Here is a 22,993-nt window from a genome sequence, read left to right on the forward strand (position 1 = left end):
TTGCTTTTTACCAAAATATTTTAAGCTGATTTTTATCAATGGATGACAAATTGATAAAACCTAGAGCAATTTGAATCTAGCTTTGGTTATTGTTTGTCCAAATGCACCCATTTCCCACTGGGTGTGTATATGTGTGTATATATAAGTAATTGAATTTAGACTCCCAGGATAGCTCTCCAGAGATCCTATTCTTGCTCTCCTCAGATGAAAGCCTGAGCTAAAGCCACAGAAGCACTACTGAGTGTTGGATCATATTAAAGAAGTTCTGTATTAAAATCACAAATGAGTTTGATTCCCCATAGTTTAAATTCCAGGGTATTACTAATTAAGAGGTCTCTTGGTTTTTGGTACTGTTTCTCTCCCTCTATGTGTGAAACTTGCAAGCTGCTAATTGTGTTAGTACATTCTAAGACAGAGTCTGTTCTCAAAGCAATTCACAGAGAGAGAGACTCAAAGCAATACTCTAACAACAGAAACAGCACCCAGAGACTCCCCGCCCTTTTGTTGTATTAACAACTGTGATTAAAATAGGGATAGAGGATGTACGTGGATGGATGCTTGGTGTGGATAATAACTGAATGATCAGGGAGGTGCCAGCCTAAGAATCCAGTGTCCATCGGCTGAAGAAGGCGTCAAGTGGAAATAACCAGAGGACCCCCGGAGGGCAGACTGGAATCCACCCAACAGCCTCTAGAATGGGAGAACCAAAGAACAAGATAACATCTAGCAGCACGGAGCCGTCAGGAATGTGCTATCTGCTGATTGATTAAGCAACAGCATGATGAAGCAATTCCCATAGACTGGCATAGGAAGAAATTCCTATAAAAATAGACTCTAAAAAGTGAGAACTTTGGGGTCTGATTCTGCAAACCAACTTCCAGAAGCATCAGATGAGCATCTGACAAGGCCCCGCTCCCTCCTCATGTCCAGGCCACCTGGCCAGTGGCTTGGCATGAGCAACTCTAAGGCTGGTAACTATGAGAACAACCTTGCAGAACCTGTGTGTGTGTGTTTGTATGAATGATTGTGTGAATAAATATGAGATTGAATGGAATGTTATAGCTATAACTAACTGCTTACTATGATTCTTTCTGTATTCACAATAAATGTGGTATTTTGCCTTTTTCCCTTTAATAAGATCCTGCTGGTTTTTATTTTATTGGTATAACATTTGTGGAAATTTAAAGAGATATTGTCAACTTTATTAATTTTTTAAAATTAACTAAAAAAAAAATGCAGTTTCTGATGGGACAGCCTTTTAAGATAGTATGCTATCCTTGATTTGTATCTGAGTAGTATCTACACACGCAATGAGGCAGTCCCTGCCCTACAGAGCTGACTGTTTTAAATGGACAAAGGATAGGAAGGGAATAGAGACACAAAGGGTATGTCTACACTACGGAATAAGGTCGAATTTATAGAAGTCGTTTTTTTAGAAATCGGTTTTATATATTCGAGTGTGTGTGTCCCCACAGAAAATGCTCTAAGTGCATTAAGTGCATTAACTCGGCGGAGTGCTTCCACAGTACCGAGGCTAGAGTCGACTTCCGGAGCGTTGCACTGTGGATAGCTATCCCACAGCTCCCGCAGTCTCCGCTGCCCATTGGAATTCTGGGTTGAGATCCCAATGCCTGATAGGGCTAAAACATTGTCGCGGGTGGTTCTGGGTACGTATCATCAGGCCCCTGTTCCCTCCCTCCCTCCGTGAAAACAAGGGCAGACAATGGTTTCGCGCCTTTTTTCCTGAGTTACCTGTGCAGACGCCATACCACGGCAAGCATGGAGCCCGCTCAGGTAACCGTCACCCTATGTCTCCTGGGTGCTGGCAGACGTGGTACGGCTTTGCTACACAGTAGCAGCAACCCATTGCCTTCTGGAAGCAGACGGTGCAGTATGACTGGTAGTCGTCCTCATCGTGTCCAAGGTGCTCCTGGCCACGTCGGCTGGGAGTGCCTGGGCAGACATGGGCGCAGGGACTAAATTTGGAGTGACTTGACCAGGTCATTCTCTTTAGTCCTGCAGTCAGTCCTATTAAACCGTCTTATGGTGAGCAGGCAGGCGATACGGATTCCTAGCAGTCGTACTGTACCATCTTCTGCCAGGCAGGCAAGAGATGAGGATGGCTAGCAGTCATACTGTACCATCTTCTGCCGAGCAGCCATGAGATGCGGATGGCATGCAGTCCTTCTGCACCGTCTCCTGCCAGCCAAAGATGTAAAAGATAGATGGAGTGGATCAAAACAAGAAATAGACCAGATTTGTTTTTTACTCATTTGCCTCCTCCCCTGTCTAGGGGACTCATTCCTCTAGGTCACACTGCAGTCACTCACAGAGAAGGTGCAGCGAGGTAAATCTAGCCATGTATCAATCAGAGGCCAGGCTAACCTCCTTGTTCCAATAAGAACAATAACTTAGGTGCACCATTTCTTATTGGAACCCTCCGTGAAGTCCTGCCTGAAATACTCCTTGATGTAAAGACACCCCCTTTGTTGATTTTTAGCTCCCTGAAGCCAACCCTGTAAGCCGTGTCGTCAGTCGCCCCTCCCTCCGTCAGAGCAACGGCAGACAAACGTTCTGCGCCTTTTTTCTGTGCGGACGCCATACCAAGACAAGCATGGAGGCCGCTCAGCTTACTTTGGCAATTAGGAGCACATTAAACACCACATGCATTATCCAGCAGTATATGCAGCACCGGAACCTGGCAGAACAATACCGGGCGATGTCAGCGCGGTCACGTGAGTGATCAGGACATGGACACAGATTTCTCTGAAAGCATGGGCCCTGCCAATGCATGCATCATGGTGCTAATGGGGCAGGTTCATGCTGTGGAACACCGATTCTGGGCTCGGGAAACAAGCACAGACTGGTGGGACCGCATAGTGTTGCAGGTCTGGGACGATTCCCAGTGGTTGCGAAACTTTCGCATGCGTAAGGGCACTTTCATGGAACTTTGTGACTTGCTTTCCCCTGCCCTGAGGCACATGAATACCAAGATGAGAGCAGCCCTCACAGTTGAGAAGCGAGTGGCAATAGCCCTGTGGAAGCTTGCAACGCCAGACAGCTACCGGTCAGTTGGGAATCAATTTGGAGTGGGCAAATCTACTGTGGGGGCTGCTGTGATGCAAGTAGCCCACGCAATCAAAGATCTGCTGATATCAAGGGTAGTGACCCTGGGAAATGTGCAGGTCATAGTGGATGGCTTTGCTGCAATGGGATTCCCTAACTGTGGTGGGGCTATAGACGGAACCCATATCCCTATCTTGGCACCGGAGCACCAAGCCACCGAGTACATAAACCGCAAGGGGTACTTTTCAATAGTGCTGCAAGCTCTGGTGGATCACAAGGGACGTTTCACCAACATCAACGTGGGATGGCCGGGAAAGGTACATGACGCTCGCATCTTCAGGAACTCTGATCTGTTTCAAAAGCTGCAGGAAGGGACTTTATTCCCAGACCAGAAAATAACTGTTGGGGATGTTGAAATGCCTATATGTATCCTTAGGGACCCAGCCTACCCCTTAATGCCATGGCTCATGAAGCCGTACACAGGCAGCCTGGACAGTAGTCAGGAGCTGTTCAACTACAGGCTGAGCAAGTGCAGAATGGTGGTAGAATGTGCATTTGGACGTTTAAAGGCGCGCTGGCGCAGTTTACTGACTCGCTTAGACCTCAGTGAAACCAATATTCCCACTGTTATTACTGCTTGCTGTGTGCTCCACAATATCTGTGAGAGTAAGGGGGAGACGTTTATGGTGGGGTGGGAGGTTGAGGCAAATCGCCTGGCTGCTGGTTACGCGCAGCCAGACACCAGGGCGGTTAGAAGAGCACAGGAGGGCGCGGTATGCATCAGAGAAGCTTTGAAAACAAGTTTCATGACTGGCCAGTCTACGGTGTGAAAGTTCTGTTTGTTTCTCCTTGATGAAACCCCCCGCCCCTTGGTTCACTCTACTTCCCTGTGAGCTAACCACCCGCCCCTCCTCCCTTCGATCACCGCTTGCAGAGGCAATAAAGTCATTGTTGCTTCACATTCATGCATTCTTTATTCATTCATCACACAAATAGGGGGATGACTACCAAGGTAGCCCAGGAGGGGTGGTGGAGGAGGGAAGGAAAATGCCACACAGCACTTTAAGCACAGCACTTTAAAAGTTTACAACTTTAAAATTTATTGAATGACAGCCTTCTTTTTTTTGGGCAATCCTCTGTGGTGGAGTGGCTGGTTGGCCGGAGGCCCCCTCACCGCGTTCTTGGGCGTCTGGGTGTGGAGGCTATGGAACTTGGGGAGGCGGGCGGTTGGTTACAGAGGGGCTGCAGTGGCAGTCTGTGCTCCAGCTGCCTTTGCTGCAGCTCAACCATACACTGGAGCATACTGGTTTGGTCCTCCAGCAGCCTCAGCATTGAATCCTGCCTCCTCTCATCACGCTGCCGCCACATTTGAGCTTCAGCCCTCTCTTCAGCCCGCCACCTCTCCTCCCGGTCATTTTGTGCTTTCCTGCACTCTGACGTTATTTGCCTCCACGCATTCATCTGTGCTCTGTCAGTGTGGGAGGACAGCATGAGCTCGGAGAACATTTCAGCGCGAGTGCGTTTTTTTTTTTTTCTTTCTAAGCTTCACTAGCCTCTGGGAAGGAGAAGATCCTGTGATCATTGAAACACATGCAGCTGGTGGAGAAAAAAAAAGGGACAGCAGTATTTAAAAAGACACATTTTATAAAACAGTGGCTACACTCTTTCAGGGTAAACTTTGCTGTTAACATTACATACATAGCACATGTGCTTTTGTTACAAGGTCGCATTTTGCCTCCCCCCACCGCGTGGCTACCCCCTCAACCTTCCCCCCTCCCTGTGGCTAACAGCGGGGAACATTTCTCTTTAGCCACAGGCAAACAGCCCAGCAGGAATGGGCTCCTCTGAGTGTCCCCTGAAGAAAAGCACTCTATTTCAACCAGGTGACCATGAATTATATCTCACTCTCCTGAGGATAACACAGAGAGATAAAGAACGGATGTTGTTTGAATGCCAGCAAACATACACTGCAATGCTTTGTTGTACAATGATTCCCGAGTACGTGTTACTGGCCTGGAGTGGTAAAGTGTCCTACCATGAAGGACGCAATAAGGCTGCCCTCCCCAGAAACCTTTTGCAAAGGCTTTAGGAGTACATCTAGGAGAACCGCGAATGCCAGGGCAAATTAATCCTTTCAGATGCTTGCTTTTAAACCATGTATAGTATTTTAAAAGGTACACTCACCAGAGGTCCCTTCTTTGCCTGCTGGGTCCAGGAGGCAGCCTTGGGTGGGTTCAGGGGGTACTGGCTCCAGGTCCAGGGTGAGAAACAGTTCCTGGCTGTCGGGAAAACCGGTTTCTCCGCTTGCTTGCTGTGAGCTATCTACAACCTCATCATCATCATCTTCTTCTTCGTCCTCAAAACCTGCTTCCGTATTGCCTCCATCTCCATTGAAGGAGTCAAACAACACGGCTGGGTAGTGGTGGCTGAACCCCCTAAAATGGCATGCAGCTCATCATAGAAGCGGCATGTTTGGGGCTCTGACCCGGAGCGGCCGTTCACCTCTCTGGTTTTCTGGTAGGCTTGCCTCAGCTCCTTCAGTTTCACGCGGCACTACTTCGGGTCCCTGTTATGGCCTCTGTCCTTCATGCCCTGGGAGATTTTGACAAAGGTTTTGGCACTTCGAAAACTGGAACGGAGTTCTGATAGCACGGATTCCTCTCCCCAAACAGCGATCAGATCCCGTACCTCCCGTTCGGTCCATGCTGGAGCTCTTTTGCGATTCTGGGACTCCATCATGGTCACCTCTGCTGATGAGCTCTGCATGGTCACCTGCAGCTTGCCACGCTGGCCAAACAGGAAATGAGATTTAAAAGTTCGCGGTTCTTTTCCTGTCTACCTGGCCAGTGCATCTGAGTTGAGAGTGCTGTCCAGAGCGGTCACAATGGAGCACTCTGGGATAGCTCCCGGAGGCCAATACCATCGAATTGTGTCCACAGTACCCCAAATTCGAGCCGGCAAGGCCGATTTAAGTGCTAATCCACTTGTCAGGGGTGGAGTAAGGAAATCATTTTAAGAGCCCTTTACGTTGAAATAAAGGGCCTCATCGTGTGGACGGGTGTAGGTTTACATCGATTTAACGCTGCTAAATTCGACCTAAAGTCCTAGTGTAGACCAGGGCAGAGAGGTAAAGTGACTTGCCCAAGATTACAGAGCAAGTTGGCGGAAGTCATTGAACCCATGTCTTCTGGGTCCCCATCTTAGGCTGTATTCACGAACTATTCTGCCTGCCAACATGATGTGTGGTGATTTTTTTTAATAATCTTGTTGCCAGTTTATAGTGGCTTTCTTGTTAATATTTATAAGGGTCCCTTAGAGAGAGAGGTGTGACGAAGGCCCTGATTCTGCAGTGTGCTCTCTGGTCAGACCCCTGTACCTGTACAGTGCCCCATTGGCTTCAGTGGGACTCTACAGGAGTATGGATCTGTCTGTACAGACGAGATTGCAGAACCTGGCCCTGAGTATACAGGCAAAACTGTGACTTGCTCAAATGCATGAAGTAAACTAAAAAAGGAGAGAAATGTGTGTAGTCTTTTTCTTTTAGCAGCTGTAACCTATTCAGACAGAAGTGTGTTTTTCTCAAATTCATGATGTCCTTTAAATACAACTAGAATGGCTGACCTTGCGTTGTGAAAATATTAGTCAGAATCATGTACAAACTAATCCTGTGTCTACATCCCAGCCTGACACTCTACAGATCTTTCCAGGCTGCTGCTGTAAGAGGCAGCCACAGAGGCCAGTACATATGTGCCTCCTCTCCCTGAAGTTCCAGGTTATCTCATCAGCAAGGATGGGGCTTCCTGTTATAATCTAGGCTGGGTCGGGGGGAGAACATGGCCTCATCTCACAGATGAGATTAAAATCAATATATAAGATATTTTATTTTAAATAACAACTGGTTAAATAACAACTGGTCTAACTCCCTGTGACTCTCTTTCAGCAAATGAGGCCAATCATGCTGTAGGCTCAGATCCTGCCATCTGTCCTTTACTGATGAATGTGTGCAGAGCTGCTTCAGAGGGACTTTGCATGACCACAAGTGTTGGCCCGTGCAGAACAGCTTGTAGGAAAAGAAATTTGGAATAAATCCTTCAATGTGTTTGGAAATTCTTTTTAACATGGCAAATTTGTTTCAGTATATGTTGTTGTAGTGGTTTGCAAAGTATTTTTGGAAAGTTGCTAGCACTTCAGTCATTTCAGTTGAGCACTTTAGAGATTGTGAAATCACCTCTAACTTACTCTGGGGAAATTCTGTGAGACTGCGCACCTGCAGAACACCCCCCGTCCCTGGCAGAATGCCTATGCTTCCCTGCAGAAAACATCAGGAAAGCATAGTTGCCCCTCCAAAGAGGCAAGGCTTGGGCGGGAACAAGGGGTTACCTGCCACTGCTTACCCCCCCCCCCCTTCATTTCTGCAAGTGCAGAGTTGCCCAGCTGAAGGAGGCTGTGTCTGGGCTCTGCTGACTCTGCAGCTGAACACCACCTCCTGGTTCCTAGTGCCAGTCATGCTCCTCTTCTGTGTGCTGTGAGCCTTCCTGTTTTCTGTGCAACAGTGTGTGCCCATGGTAGGGTGAAGTGGGGGGGGGGGGCAAAGGAGGGTGTGCGGGGGGAAGAGGTAGTGGGGAAAGGAGAGGGGGTGGAATAGGGCACGGGGAGGGGAATGTGGAAGTGAGGGGAGGTGGATGGGGCATGAGGCAGTGTGGGAGGGGGATGAGATGGGGAAGAAAAGGAGACGGGAATCACAGGGGGAAGCAGGAACCTGGCATGCGGCATCCCTTCAGCAGCAGCCAAGGTCTCCCCGTTAAGCGGGCCAATTGAACCGTCACCCTGACAAACCCTGTCCCCTGCACACCCAGACCCCCGCTCCACTGAACCTCAACCAGCTGCACCTGGACCCCCACCCCATCAAGTCCTACTTCCCCAGACCCTTCCACTGAGCCCCCCAAGTCCCCTGCTGAACCCCATGACCCCACACCTGACCCCTCCACACTGAGCTCCACCCCCCCGCTGAACCCCATCTCCTCACATCAGACCCCTCCCCCACACACTGAGTCCCAACCACTCTCACCTGGCTCCCCTGCAGAGACCCATTGATTGTCCCTGCATCTTCAACCCCCCCGCCCCCCAATGAGCACTTGTGCACCCAGAGCCCCCAATGAGACATCCACACTGAGAGAGCCCACACAGAAACCTCTCACTCTACACCTGGATCCCTTCCACACTAAGCCCCTCCACACTTGGATCCTACTGGGTTAAGCCTGCCCACCCATACCGTATGTGCCTGGATTTGCAGAATTTTAAAATATGCGCGTCAGTTTTATTTTTTTGGCACAGAACTGGCTTAATTTTTTGGCACAGAATTTCTGCAGGAGTACTAACTCATTCTAACTAATGAAGCTGAAATGTTGTCAAACATCTAAGAATGCTCTTATACTTCATAACCAAGAGGGATTGTGATTATATAATGCCATTATAACTTTGTGGAACACAGATACTTTTTTTATAAACTTTTTATCTAAATTTTTGGTTCTGTAGAAGAAGTAGGGTGATTAGATAGCCAGGGTGAAAAATTGGGAGAGGGGGTGGCAGGTACTAGGCACCTATATAAGACAAAGCCCTAAATATTGGGATTGTCCCTATAAAATTGGGACACCTGGTCACCCTAAGCAGAAGAGTGTGATGGAGTGGTCACACTTGCTCAGAATTTGACTGTTTTCAAATGTTGGTATTCAGAATAGATTTGAAATCCACTTGAGCACTGTACTTTGTCTGAATGTGCACATACAACTAATCTTTTGAAACCTTTCCAGACCGGGGCATTTTACGCAACAGTTGAGTTTGCAGAACTAACTAATTCTCTTGTTAATCTGGATGTCATTTTTGAACAGGAAATGTGCCTGAGAAGTGTTGTCTGTATTGGATGGCATATCTAAACTGATAAGCTCGATGTCCTATATTGCAACATCGAGTTGGCGGTTAAAAAAAGTCATTTTAAAATGTGAACCTCCAGGGGGGTTTGCAGTGGCTCCGAGATTATACTTGTATTTCCCTGCTTTTTTTAAAGCAACCCCTGAAATTAGCATCAAAGTTTAGGCTTAAACGGTTTTGGTATGGTCAACAGTGTGGAAGTTCAGAGAGACATTACCATGTCAAGAGATCAGAACAAATCCTATGCTGCCGTACATCTGCCTTAAAAGTCACAACCCTATGGGACAAGTATTCAAAATTCTTATATATTGACATTAATTAATTTAAAGTTTCCCCTTATTGCTTAGTATTTTTTGTCCATTCCTTTGCAAGTCCCTCAAAAAAGCGTAGTGATCTCCGTCCGCCAACACTATTCCCAGAGCCTTGCTGATAATGGGCTCAATCCTGCAAGACACTGAATGCCTTGTTCCCGATCTAACAAAACTTTTATGCCTCTGGTTAACTTTAAACCTGAATAGTCCCACTGCAGTCAGTGTGATTACCCATGTGATTAAAGTTTAGTACACGCTAAAGGGCTTTCCTGGATTGGAATCAGAATGCTGAGCATTTTGCAAGAATGATCCAAATGGTAGGAGAAATGGCTCCGATTTAACCTGGATTTTCACCCCAGTAACTTTATTGGGAATTCTTGATATACAAATCAAAGAAGAATCTGGCTCCACAACTGCTGTATGGTAGGAGAGGAGCTTCTGGAGGCTGAGGGAAGGGACTAGGGTATGCAGCTGAGTTGCATGCTCTCCAATGTATCTGCCCTATCTGTCTCTGTTCATATTATGGTAGGGGAGACTCAGGCCCAAAATTAGTATTTGTCATTTTCCAGACACAAAATTAAGTTTAAAAATAGGCTGAAGACTGAATACTCCATTGAATATCTGACAGCTCTGTGAATCTTTTGAGTGCTAACAATATTTTTTTCACACTTCAGAAGACTTGTATTTTGCTAGAAATCCTATTGTGCTAATGAAACATATAATACATTTTTTTAAAATACTAATTTAAATTGTATGCTGGAGGGAAGGAGGTGTTAGCTTTTTGTATGTAATGTGGTATTTTCCTGTAAGTTTCAGCATACATTATAAATTTATAGTTTAAAGATACTATGCTGCTGTGTGTGTTGTAAAGTTGAAGAAATTTTGTTGAAATAACCAGAGATCGTATTTTGGTGTTTGCTTGTTTGTGGTGAGTTTTTTGTTTTGTTTGTTTGAGGAGTAGGGAGTGGCTTGCATCTGATTTTTGCCTTGGTTAGATTGGTGATATTAACTGGAGTTAATTTATCCCTAAAATGAGAACCTTTTGGATGTTGGGAATTGTTGTATCCAACTCTCCTAGAGTACATTTTTCTGAAGAACCTCCCCAGGTGTCGTATTTTATTCAGTGTTAGGGATAGAGGTTCGTGGGAGAAAAGAACAATAAAATTAAATGTTTGGTCCCACATTCTGAAAACGGTACACAGGAATCTACAGCAAGGTGAATAGTCCAGCAGTAATAATAGATGGTAGCCATTTGGATTCATTACTAAAAGGACCCTTTTGTAGCTGGAAGAAAACATTTATATGTTGCTAAGCCCTAGGATTATCTGTGTTCTTTACACATGAAAATGTGAAGTGAAACTGAGAAGTGTTTGTGTAATATAGCAATGATGTTATAAAGAATTGAATTCACTTTTTGTGCATATTTTAGGAAAATTAGGTTCTTTGTTTGCAGTTACAGTATTAAATTGTTAAAAAGAATAATTAGTTTGTATGTAAAAGATGAGCAAATCTTAAATTTAACTAAACTATAGCACTAATATGTAGGCCAGTTATACACTTCTAATGTGTATTTAATGTTTCAAAATCACTTTTTGTTTTCCAGGATGATCTTGCAAAAGGAAGGTCCTCGTTCTCTGTTTAGAGGGCTAGGTCCTAATTTGATAGGCGTTGCTCCTTCCAGGTAAAAATCTAACCATCTATTCAATAAGTGAAGTAATTTTAGTCTAGTGTTTAAACATGTGTATGTCAAGATTTAAGGCATGGGGGACTTGCTTCAAATGAACTGTTACATCTGATGTGGAAATATTTAGTGGTAAGGCTACTTTTTCCTCCCCTTTGTATAACTTCTAAATTTGAGAGAAACAGGTTAGGCCACTCCTCTACAGAGCAACCCCTACTGGGCAACCTCCATACCTGCATCTCTGTATCTACAGTAGTATTTTGATAGTGCCCATCTCTGAACTTTTCAGATGTCCAGTTTTGTACACAGTGAGGTATACAGTATTCTCACCTCCAGGTTGCAGGGATGTATGTGTGCATTATGATGAGTATGTGACTCTGAGATAAAAAAAAGGACACCATTTCCTATGATGTAAAGTAGTAAGTAAATATACATTTGAAATCTTCAGTTAACTTGTCCTCTTCAAGAGGACAATGGGGGAAAATACTCCTAATGCATTGGGCCTGACTCACTCTCTGAGATCTGCTAGGCCTCTGTTTGAGGCCTCCTGCAATGGAAAGTCCCCTTTGGAACTGGGAAAACGCACAGTAATGCCAGCTGTCTGCAGCCCCCACACCATCTGGTCCTAGAGCCAGCTAAAGCAGCCAAGGAATTGGTGGGACCTGCCAGTGCAGGAGCAGCGTCAGGGCACACGGCCAAAACCTGCTGAGCCCCTGTTGGAACTTAAATCTGCCCTACCCATTGGAATCTGATGGGAGGGCAGTCGTGATGCTGACATTTACCTCCTTCAGGGGTGAATGCTTCTGATATACCTGTCTTGGTAGGCACAGCATTGTGCAGTTGCACCTGCTGGAGAGACTCAAGCCTCATATTTTGAGCAAGCTTAAACAGAAGCTGAGATTCTTTTAAAATAATAATAATAATAATGGATGGAAAAGACCCTAATATCATTTCAAAATAGCTGGTAGGCTGTGTGGTTAATCGGTATGGCTGCTTTCTGTTCAGTATTTGTACCCTATGTATTTACAATTATATCTTCCTAGTGCTGTCTTATAGTCCATTCCACGTATTAATTCCCCTTTTCATAAAGACGTATCTCCTAAACTTGATTCATTCTTAGCTTCAGCTCATCATCTCTGTCTGTTTTTGAGCCTGCTAACTGCCTGTAGTTTATGGAGTCCCCTTTTTGTATACTTTCCAACATTTTAGGGGAAGATTTCCAAAGTTGCCTAAAGAATTTAGGAGCACAGTCCCTTTAGGTGTCTTTGAAAATCTAGTCATTAAGCCCTAACCCTTTCTCAGAGTTTATAACCCTGCAGACAGTTTATTATCCTTATTTCCCTTGCTTGTACCACTGTCAGACATAAGAGTTGCTGTCATGTGAATAAATACTTGTGTAGATCTTTGGCATGCTGCACGTGGAATGTTGATGTGGTATCTTTCATGACCTGTCAAAATGATCCCAAATGAATAGGCTGTTTAGTATAGCTGAGGGTATGTCTTCACTACCCACCAGATCGGCGGGCAGCGATCGATGCAGTGGGGATCGATTTATCGCACCTAGTCTAGACGTGATAAATTGATTCCCGAGCATTCTCCCTTCGACTCCTGTACTCCACGCCACGAGAGGCGCAGGCAGAGTCGACAAGGGAGCAGCAGCAGTCGACTCACCGAGGTGGAGACACCATAGTAAGTGATCTGAGTACGTCGACTTCGGCTATGTTATTCCCATAGCTGAAGCTGCATAACTTAGATCGATTCCCCCGCCACAGTGTAGACCAGGGCTAAGGATCATATTACTGCTGTAAATGCATTAGGTAAAATGTATCCTTCATGTTACTTCATGCTTTTACCCAAGAATAAACTCGGCACACTGTGCTTGCGAATTTGGCTTCTGTTGTGAGTTACTAGTTCCCAAAATCCCTTTTAGGGACTTTGTCATGCAGTCTGCTGGAACAAGAAGTTAAAAGAGCAATTTATTTCCTACTCTTTTGATTTTTAATTTGTTTAACTTTAGAGAACACTTTGTAGTGTATATTTTGCTTAATTGCTATTAAAATGTCTTTAAACATTTTGAAGACTTGCAGAAAAAGTCTATTTAATGTAGAATACTGTGTGTTTTTGTTCTGATCACAAATTCAGCACCAGTGCTTGCAAAAGTATACTAATCCCACAAGTATTCTTACTGGTCTTTGCATTCCTGGCCCAGACTGGTTGTGAGATACTGGAGTGTAAAATTGCATCATTCTGATTATGATCTTGATTGCCCTCACTTAATTTCTGATCAGATTATTGGGAGCAGAATTCTCTTCATCTGCTTGGGTCAAAGTCACCATTTTATACTATCTAAAAGCTGGCATTCAGTGCTTTCAGAGGGTATAAACTTATAGCTAATAAGCTTTTAGCTCCAGCTGTTTTCAAGATACCAACTGCTAAAATTTGTATAGGAATTCAAAAGAGGGGAGAATGAAGATTTATAATTAGAATTGTAAAAACTGGAGATTGAAAGTCTCTTAAATCATTAAGTCTCCCTGGAAATGTGGGGTGGGTGGAGGTATCAAAGTGAGGTATCATAGAATATCAGGGTTGGAAGGGACCTCAGGAGGTCATCTAGTCCAACCCCCTGCTCAAAGCAGGACCAATCCCCAATTTTTGCCCCAGATCCCTAAACAGCCCCCTCAAGGATTGAACTCACAACCCTGCGTTTAGCAGGCCAATGCTCAAACTACTGAGCTATCCCTTGTCTTGTCCTTAAACACTCACTCTTGCCTTATGGGAAAGCTTTGGATGTCATTCTTTTAACGAATTGATGTATGGGAACAGTTCAGTTTATTTTCTTTTACTTTATTTTGTTGTTGTTGGGTATCTGTACAAGAACAGAATCTGTTCTGTTGCTTATTTCTCCACTTGATGTCATGAATGTCTGTTATTGACAGTGTAATTGGCTTCAGTTGTCATGAGCGATGTCGTAATCAGCTACAGGAGTAGATCAGCATTGCAGAAACAGATTCTGTTTTCATGCAAATATCCCTCATAAGAAATGAGAAATTAAAACTTGAAAATCTCACACATACAGGAAAGAGTTGTTTCTAAATAGAATTTTTTCATCAAGTTTTCATGAGACATTAGCAACCCTTTGAAGGTACTCTGTTCTTATTTTAATTAAATGCTTAGATTTTGTTTAAATAGCTTAATTCTTTCACACTTTCAAAAATTTCCCTTCACAGATGGACCTAATTAAAAAGTTTTTGCTTTACCTAGTAGGAATCTCTACTTAATAACTATTGCACACTGTAGAGTAAATGGCTGATCATCTCACAGTCCTTAATTAAATTCTCCTCACAACACTACTGTGTCTTAGGGAAATGCTATAAACCAATATTATAGATAAGGAATTGAGACACAGGTCTCTGCCCAACATTACTCAAAAAGTCCGTGATAGAGTAGAGAATTGAATTCAAGTCTCTAAGTCTCAGGCTGGCACCCCAACCCCTGGGCTGCCCTTCACTGCACAATTTTTAGTGGCATATTTTTGATCTGACCTTGTTGTACAGACCCAATATGTAAACCACTCATATACCATAAATTCTGTTGGGTAGTAATGGAGCCTGTGGTGTTAATTACTTTCGCACACCAACCTGAAAACTATTATAAAAATATTTCATGTGTACACAAAATTAATTCTAAATGGATCTCTGCTGTACATTAATTTTGTTACATGGGTTACCTTGCAATCTTCTCTTTTTCAAAAAGAGGCTCAAATACGGTAGCTTGTTTTTTCCAATGCTCTCACTAGAATTGTCCACTCGGTAATGTGTTTAGCTTCATAAATTAGCACATCCTGTTTTTTTCCAGTCATCAGCTTTGATCAAATACTGTTTGTTTCAATTAAGCATTTGGTAAGTGGCTTTAACAGCAGTTCTTTGTTTGAATAAGCTATAAAGAAGCTTGTTTCATAACACATGCAGCATGCTCAACTTGGTTCAGATCCCATTTAAAAAAATTTACGCAGCATAAAGCAAGCACTTTATCATTTTGCTGGGAAGAAAAATATGTTTGCATAACTAATGAGGTTAAATTAATGTTTATATTTTCAATCCTGTAGATATTATATATTTCTTTAAAAATGCACAAGCCTTATCACCAACCTAAAAATGGCAGTAAGCTTGTATGTTTTGTATTCTTTTACAAAATAAGTTTCGTAGTTGTAACAAGCGAACAGTAACTTTTTAATTGATAAAGAAATTAGTTTAGATGCTAATAAACACAGTTTTATATAGCTTTGTATTTGATGCAAATTTACAAAAATTCTTTGCTACTCTTCATTTCTTTTACACAGTTAGAAAGTTAAAACGCTTATTCTGAGAGTTTAAAGCAAAACTGAACAAGGAGAGAAGACTGGAAGCTGGAAAGGTGGTATTTCCAGTTTACCATGTAAAATGCGTATGTTTAATAAAGCAACTCAGAAGCCAGAAATAACCTTATATTTTGCCACCCTAAGGCAGATCTTACATGTCAGTTACAAATGTTTTACTTGTTCTGTCATTTGGTAATGCCATTAAAATGCATTTACAAATAGCACTGCTTGAACTGCATTGTTGCGTTCAACTGCAGGAACAACTCCATCTGCAACTTAAGCAAAGCATTGCCACTCAGCATAACACAGAGGCTTTAGTCTCCGTGTTCACAAACTCCTCTTATATGCACACACCTCCTCTCTCTTTGAGGTCCGTGGGGATTGGATGCATTACAGAGGTAATGAGATAGGAAGATTGTAAACTGACCCCATTCCTTTAATTTTTTTCTTAATTCTGTTTCGTCATTCCTAAATATTCCAACTGCTTTGCAGAATTATTGTTTGAACAGCTTTCTGCCTGTATTCTGCAAGTATTTTTTTAGAGTGGTAACCGTGTTGGTCTGTATCAGCAAAAAGAACGAGGAGTGCCTGTGGCACCTTAGAGACTAACAAATTTATTTATTTTTATTTATTTTTAGTGATTAGCTAACATCTCATTGCAGTACAGTAGTATAATGAAACCAGTGTCTCTCATGCATTAGTGCTACTTGTAGGTACATCTGAGCATAAGGTACAATAACATAACTTGAATCTTATTCTAATTTTAGAGCAATATACTTTGCTGCTTACTCAAATTGCAAGGAAAAGTTGAACAATATTTTTGAGCCAGACTCTACCCAGGTACACATGATTTCAGCTGGAGTGGCAGGTAAGGACCTGTAACTTTTTGCCCTCTTTATTCTAGAGGCTTGCTAATGATTGAGAGGCTATGATGAATGTGAAATTATAAAAATAAGAAGTGCCTGAATGATTCTGGATGTAGTAGCTAGATATCTGTGTAGGTGCCTCTTTCCCCTCCTCCTCTCACTCTTTCTCTCTTCACCTCCCCTCTCCCTCCATGTTAAATAGGGAAGCCAGCTTGAGAACAAATGCATAAAACTTGCCCTTTATGTTAATGGATGTCTGTAACTGTGTATGCGTGAACAAGCTTCTCTAGGAAAACTGGCATGCATATGGTAATTATTTTTGCTTAGCAAACTAGAAACAATGTTGTCTACATTACTGTAAAATTATGGAGACAAAAATATATTCTATCCCCCGTCCCTTGATTTTTTGTTACAACTTTTTTAATGTGCTATATGTTTTGGCTTCTCTGAAATATGCTCATAGGTCTTGGTGAAGTGTACATCTGTCCCATGTTCAAATGCTAAAATATTTCAAGTTTGTTTTAGTGTTAAGTAACCCAGATTGTGGCTATGAAGAGGGATTAGAAATTAGATTGCAGAGTACATTAATATATTGGCCTAGCACCTCTTGAAATCATAAAAAGAACAGGAGTTCTTAAAGACTAACAAATCTATTGTAGCATAAGCTTTCGCAGGCTCCCTCCCAACTCTCAACTCTAGGGTACAGACGGGGGGACCCACATGAAAGACCCCCTGAGCTTATTTCTACCACCTTAGGTTAAAAACTTCCCAGGCACAAATTCTCCCTTGTACCTTGGGTTTAAGTAACGCTGCCACCACCAAGTGATTTAACAAAGAACAAGGGGAAAGGACCACTTGGAGTTCCTCTTCCCCCTCAGTGAAGTGGGCTGTAGCCCACGAAAGCTTATGCTTTAATAAATTTGTTAGTCTCTAAGGTGCCACAAGTACTACTCATTCTTTTTGTGGATACAGACTAACACAGCTGCTACTCTGAAATCATAGAATCAGACTTAGATAGATCCAGAATGAAATGGATCAGTCACTTAAATATAGTCCCTAAAATATTTCCACCAGCACAACAGAGATGCCACTCAATGTTACTTGGTTCGTAATCTTTATTTGGGGGTAGTAAACCAGGGGTATGAAAAGTCAGGTTGGCAAAATTGTGTTGGGGAAGTACAAATATCACTTGCCAGATAATACCTGCTGCTTATGATGTCCCTCATATTTAGATGTAGTAAAAAAATATTTTAAAAATACTATTTATTCTATGCATATTTGAGGGCTGAACTTTGGCCGCTTAAGCACAACAGAAATGAAATTGGCTAATTCACACCAAATTATGTAACCAATATATGATATTTCTTGTCTGTGGTATGGGCTTTAAGAATATCAAATGTGCAGTTAATTGTGATAGACCAGTGGATCAATGTGGAAAACCCTGGAATGTCCTAAAGCAGATAATTGACTGTGGCACATAGAATTCAGTATCTAGATGGGAGACCAAAGTCGCATTAGATCTATGCTTATGTAATATAGTGATGGGTGCCACAGAGAAATCCAAGAGAGATAAATAGTAGTGAGGTTTAACCTTCCCATGATAGAATGAGGTGTTCCCTAAGGCCAGTAGTTTGAGGTTTTTTTAAAAATAGAAAAGGCATGGAACTAATGCCTTCCTGGAGGTTGCAGTATCTTTGCATCACGTGGCTGTGGATTTTATGGGTGAGGAGGACTGAAGAGGAAGATAGAACAAAGAAAACTTAATTATAATTCATCCCAATCAATTAACTGCTTCAGAGACCTTGCTTATGTTAAAGCTTTTTCGATTACCTGTGTTCTTTTTTCTTCAGAGAATTTTAAAGAAATGTTATTTTTCTCTTGACAAGGAGCTGAAGACATGAAAATGGATTAGCAATCTTTTTTTTTTTATTGAAGACCACATATATAATGTATGCAATCCTGCAAATAAATGTAGGTTCTGAATATCCCTGATCTCTGAAAGTTCTTGTACTCATTGCTTCCTGATGAAAAGAACCTCTGTAAATATATACAGTTGCAATGTTCCCAATCCGCAATACTGATTCTGGGTTTGTCAGTTAGTTTTGTATCTGTTCATCGACTTTGTTTCCTACCCCAAAGGCTGATACTGTGATTTGCCTTCATCATTATTGGGTGCTGGATGAACATCCTTGAGCCTTAGTAGCCATCTGCCTGTTTGTGGTTACATTTGGAGGCGCATATTGCACACCAGTTTAATTACTGAGAACACTTTCTCCCATTTCTGTGGCTGTTTTCTTGCAATTATTGTATCAGAGTACTCATGCAGTACTGATGAGCATTAACATTTAGCTTTGCAGTTATGCACCTAAACCACATGGTTGGTGAAACTGAATGCCCCATGCAGATTCACAGTGAAGGTAGCTAATTTTCTTTCTTTCTTGAAATAGCCTAGTACAGTATGCTTTAGAAGCCATGTAAAACAAAGTTCTGGGCTAAATATTAATAATCTCTTGATTTTAGCACATTAGGTATTAGTCTGATAGCTACTATAAAGGGCCATAGTTAAAATTTAACATAGCTTCTAGAAAAATGCTAACCTTGTCATTTTTATAATTAATTCTAATAATGTCTTTGAGAAAATGCACTAAAATAAGCTATTAACAATTTTGCGTGCAAGATTTGTATTGCCGTACAATGCAAAGTAACTTGAAAATTAAGAATGCAGTAAATCCTACGATTCTAAATCCCAAGGACAGAATTGTAAACCTCTCTGTAAGTACTAATTTGTTAGCCTCTTGAAACTGTCTCACATTAAAAACTTGTTATGATTGTTTTCTTTCTTAAATTGTATGATGATCAGACAAATTACTTGTTCCACCAAATAGTAAAACTGATCAACTTAAATATACATTTTTGTAGCTGCCATTGGTTTCAGTAGTAAACTGAATTAAGTGATTTCACATAGTATGCTTTTTCTGTTCAGATGGTACTTTTTTGTTTAAAAAGCTTCTAAAATTTAAAGACCACATGTTGCTTTTGTACCATGCAGCTCGTCTTCTGAAACGATGATGTATCCATTGATTTGTTATAGGTAATAATAATTTAATAATAAAAAGACAGTGGTTTGGTGTGTGTATATATATATTTATATCCTCCTTTAAGGAGAATTCAAGACACTTGTCTTTAATGTTCCTTGAATATTACCTATAGCTGTGGCTCAAGAAAAGAACTTTATTCATTGCCTAACAGTATACTGTGCAGTACAAAATTTGATAAGTACCTATATCTTTTTAAACAGTCAACTTAATCATGGAACTTACGATGATTTTTGTGAGGCCTTTTGTCTGACCGGGGCCTAGAGCCTTGATTCAGCAAAGCATTTGAGCATGTGTTTATGTTCCAGTGATTTAAAATAAAGTTGTGTGCACGTAGCTGAAGTTAGAATTTGATCCTAAAAGTTTAAACAAGGAGTGGAAGAATTGTCTTCTGCACATGACATTTTAGGAGCAAGGAGAAATTAAGGTACCTTCTTCACTCTTAAAGAAAAAGTTCACTGTAACTTAAGGCTTATAATTCCTAGGCCTTACTCTCCCTTTACAAGATACAAGTAACTCACTGAAATCAATAGCAGTCACTCTTATTCTGTGGCAGATAACTTGTGCCACTGGCCTCTATTAGTAATGGAAACCGCATACAAGTGGAAATTGACACATGTTTAAGCTTTCAGGGAGATCTTCCTTGTAACTGTATACAAGCTTCCAACATTCAGTTCACATCACTTTCATTCCTAAAATATTACACTTTTGTATGAACAAAGATGTTTATAATATACAATTGTACTGCATCCTTTCCAGTCCAGTGGATCATGAGGTTTTTTTCATACTTAGGCTGTGACCGTATAGAAAACATTCCTTAATGGAAACAAAGATATTTTTGTGTCTGTAAAGATGTTTGTTAGTTCCAAAGTTAGTTCCTTCTTTGTTCCAAGGTTGTACCGAAGGATTTAGCACACCATATAAATTCTGCTCTCTGTTACACTTGTGCAACCCTGTTGACGTAACTGAGGCTAGAATTCTCCTTGTTTTTGTCTGTCAGTCTGTCCATTTTGCATTTTTAATTTTAAAAATGATCCACAGGTTAGTTTAAATGAAGTACAATTGCAAATCTTGGCACAGTTAAGGAGAACAGAGTCAGTAAACGTTGTTTGAGTCTGGAATGCAGGAGCCAAATGCAGTTTGTAATAAATTTTTGTGTCAAGTTAGATACTAATTGACTACAGTAGGGAAACATTTTGTTTTTGTGATTTAAACTAAGCAGTATGGACAGAGTATTGCTGAACGAATAGCAAATAAATAAATATATTTGTAGGTCGTTACCCCATTGATGTCAGTGACTTCTGGCAATACGAAGCCTGGCCCTAATGTCAAAAGACATCTAACTATGTTTTCTCAGCTCTGTGTGACAAGGTTAGCATTTTTTTAACTGATTTTTTTGGTTTCTTTTTTTAATATGTGATTATAGGTAAGTATTTACAAGATGTCAATTTGAACTGCTGCAAATGGCAGAAATTTCAGTACTCAGTGCATTTTACAAAAATATTTTAATATCTGTGGCCTGTTCTGATTTTTTTTCTTTCTTTTTTTTTTTCTCTAAACTTTTAACCTGAAAAAGTTAGATCTCACAGTAACTACTTCACAAATCCTTCCAATAGGATTCAATTTGTACACATGTGTCTGATGAGGTCACTGCTTGTTGTTATGATACAGAAAAGCCTGTGTCTATTTTAGGCATTTACTGTACATTTCTCCCGTGAAAAGAGTGAGATCGTGTCATCTCATGCTCCCCATCCGCAGGTCACTTCCTGCAGAAATATGGACTAACTTAAACCTCGTGAGTACTGAACTGAGCGTCTCTTGCAGCCTCTAGTGTAAGAACCACACTTTGGGTTTGTAATATCTATTAAATACACAAAATAAGGTGAATGCACTTTTGTTATCTGAATTCCAATTTATGTGCATTGTGCAAAAACATTACTTCTCTTTAACTCTGGAGTAGAGTTTTTTGTTTTTTTTTTTTTAGTGCAGTTCAGGGAAAGGTGGAAAATACCTTTCACTGATAGCTGCCATTTACTTAGCCATGTTGGCTAATTAAAGGTCCCTTGGTGATTATAGCCAGGACATTTGATTTTTCAAAGTATTTCAGAGCTGCATTTAAAATGCTGCAGCTGATATCCTGTGTTGCCATAATGTATCAAAGACATCCTCTTCTTTTACCTCTTTCTTTTTTGGTTGGTTGTTTGGTTGGTTTGTTTTATTTTACTACTTTGGATTTTTAATCCAGCATTACGTATTCACGTGCATCTGTGTCCATTACAGTTGTCTTATGGATAAAGCCAAACTTTCAAAGATGATGCAGAATAGGAATACCTGGGATCTTACCTGTTTTTAGGTCCAAGTCAATTGTTTGGCTCCAGAGATAAACTTAAATAATTGTTTCAATCTGAAATTCAGATATAATTTGCAAAAGGCACTAGACAGCAGACAGCAAAATTAAGAGTGTTATATTGATCAGCATCTCTGATCTGTCCATTTAGTGTTCCCTTTACAAAATTCATGTAAAACTAAAATACAGGATATTTTATCAAGTGACAACATTCACTTGCTCCTAATTTACGAATTACTCAGTTAAAATGTTGATACTATGACATTTGGTACTGTTTACATTTTCAGAGTAAAAGCCACATGAGAGAATGGAGGACACTAGGCCTAGGGAGCCACACACAACACACTAACCTACCCACCTACCTTACTCTGGCGCGGGAGGGAGGGGGGGAGAGGGAGAGAGTTTAAGCTGTCTTGTTCTTAACCGTCGCTCTGCCACACACTTCCTTTGTGACATAAGACAAGTTATTTAGGCCTCTGTTATCAAAAGTGTCCAAAAATTTTGAATGCTTCCATTTTTGGGTGCTTTACTTGAGGCCCACAGGGTCTGATTTTTCAGAAGTACTCACTACCCTCAGTATCTTGTGAGAATCAGGCCTCAAATTGGACACCCACAATAATTGGACACTGATTGCAAGATTGGGCCATTCTTTAAAATAGGAATAATGCTTCCTTACCACACAGGGCTGTTGTAAGGTTAAGTTAATGAATGATTTGAGGTGTTCTGATACTGTGGTGATGAGTATAGGAAAGCCCATGAGTTAAATACAACAAAGAACATGTCACAGAACAGCTTAGAATGGGCATTCCTAGACAGGATGGGACCTAGCTACGTCTCATCCCAGCCTGCATGTATTGACAATGGACAGAGGCCAGCAGTGGGTGGAATTAAACTGCATCTTTTCCAAATGACTAGCAAGGGCCATTCCTGCTTCTGCCTGAGGGGGAGGTACAGTAACTCCAGCCGCTCCTACTCAGATGTTGCATCTCCATCTCACTCCACTACCTCCTCCGTATGGCTCCGGGGCCAAGAGCTTTACCTGAACCCTGTGAGATTGATTATCTTGGGTCAATAGGACAGGAGGAGACTTGGAGGAGTAAATAATTATTACAAATGCAATCTAGTGGTAACACAGTCAGGCATATCCTCTTTAATATAGAAGCATTTAATTAAATAGGAAAATTAATGAATACCAGGGGTGAGTGAAATACCTTTTTGTCTTGCTGTCTGATTTTAAAATTTAGTGTGTAAGTGAAAGTCACTGGACCAGAATCTGCTCTCATATTAGTAGGGGCCTACCAGTTTCACAGCCGTGTAAAACATGTAATGAACCGTGAAATAA

The 22,993-nt window shown here is 41.6% G+C and overlaps 1 protein-coding gene across 4 annotated transcripts in view; it reads left to right on the forward strand.

Annotated features, from left to right (window-relative positions):
- SLC25A36 (solute carrier family 25 member 36) overlaps window positions 1–22,993 on the forward strand; it is a 65,850-nt gene that overhangs the window by 26,395 nt on the left and 16,462 nt on the right. For all 4 annotated transcript variants that reach the window (XM_048863395.2, XM_048863392.2, XM_048863393.2 and 1 more), the window contains 2 exons: window positions 10,909–10,986; window positions 16,111–16,211. In XM_048863395.2, the coding sequence (XP_048719352.1) occupies window positions 10,909–10,986; window positions 16,111–16,211 (179 nt within the window). The remainder of the gene's footprint in view (window positions 1–10,908; window positions 10,987–16,110; window positions 16,212–22,993) is intronic.

Source organism: Caretta caretta, chromosome 9, assembly GCF_965140235.1.
Source record: "Caretta caretta isolate rCarCar2 chromosome 9, rCarCar1.hap1, whole genome shotgun sequence".
Lineage (NCBI taxonomy): Eukaryota > Metazoa > Chordata > Testudines > Cheloniidae > Caretta > Caretta caretta.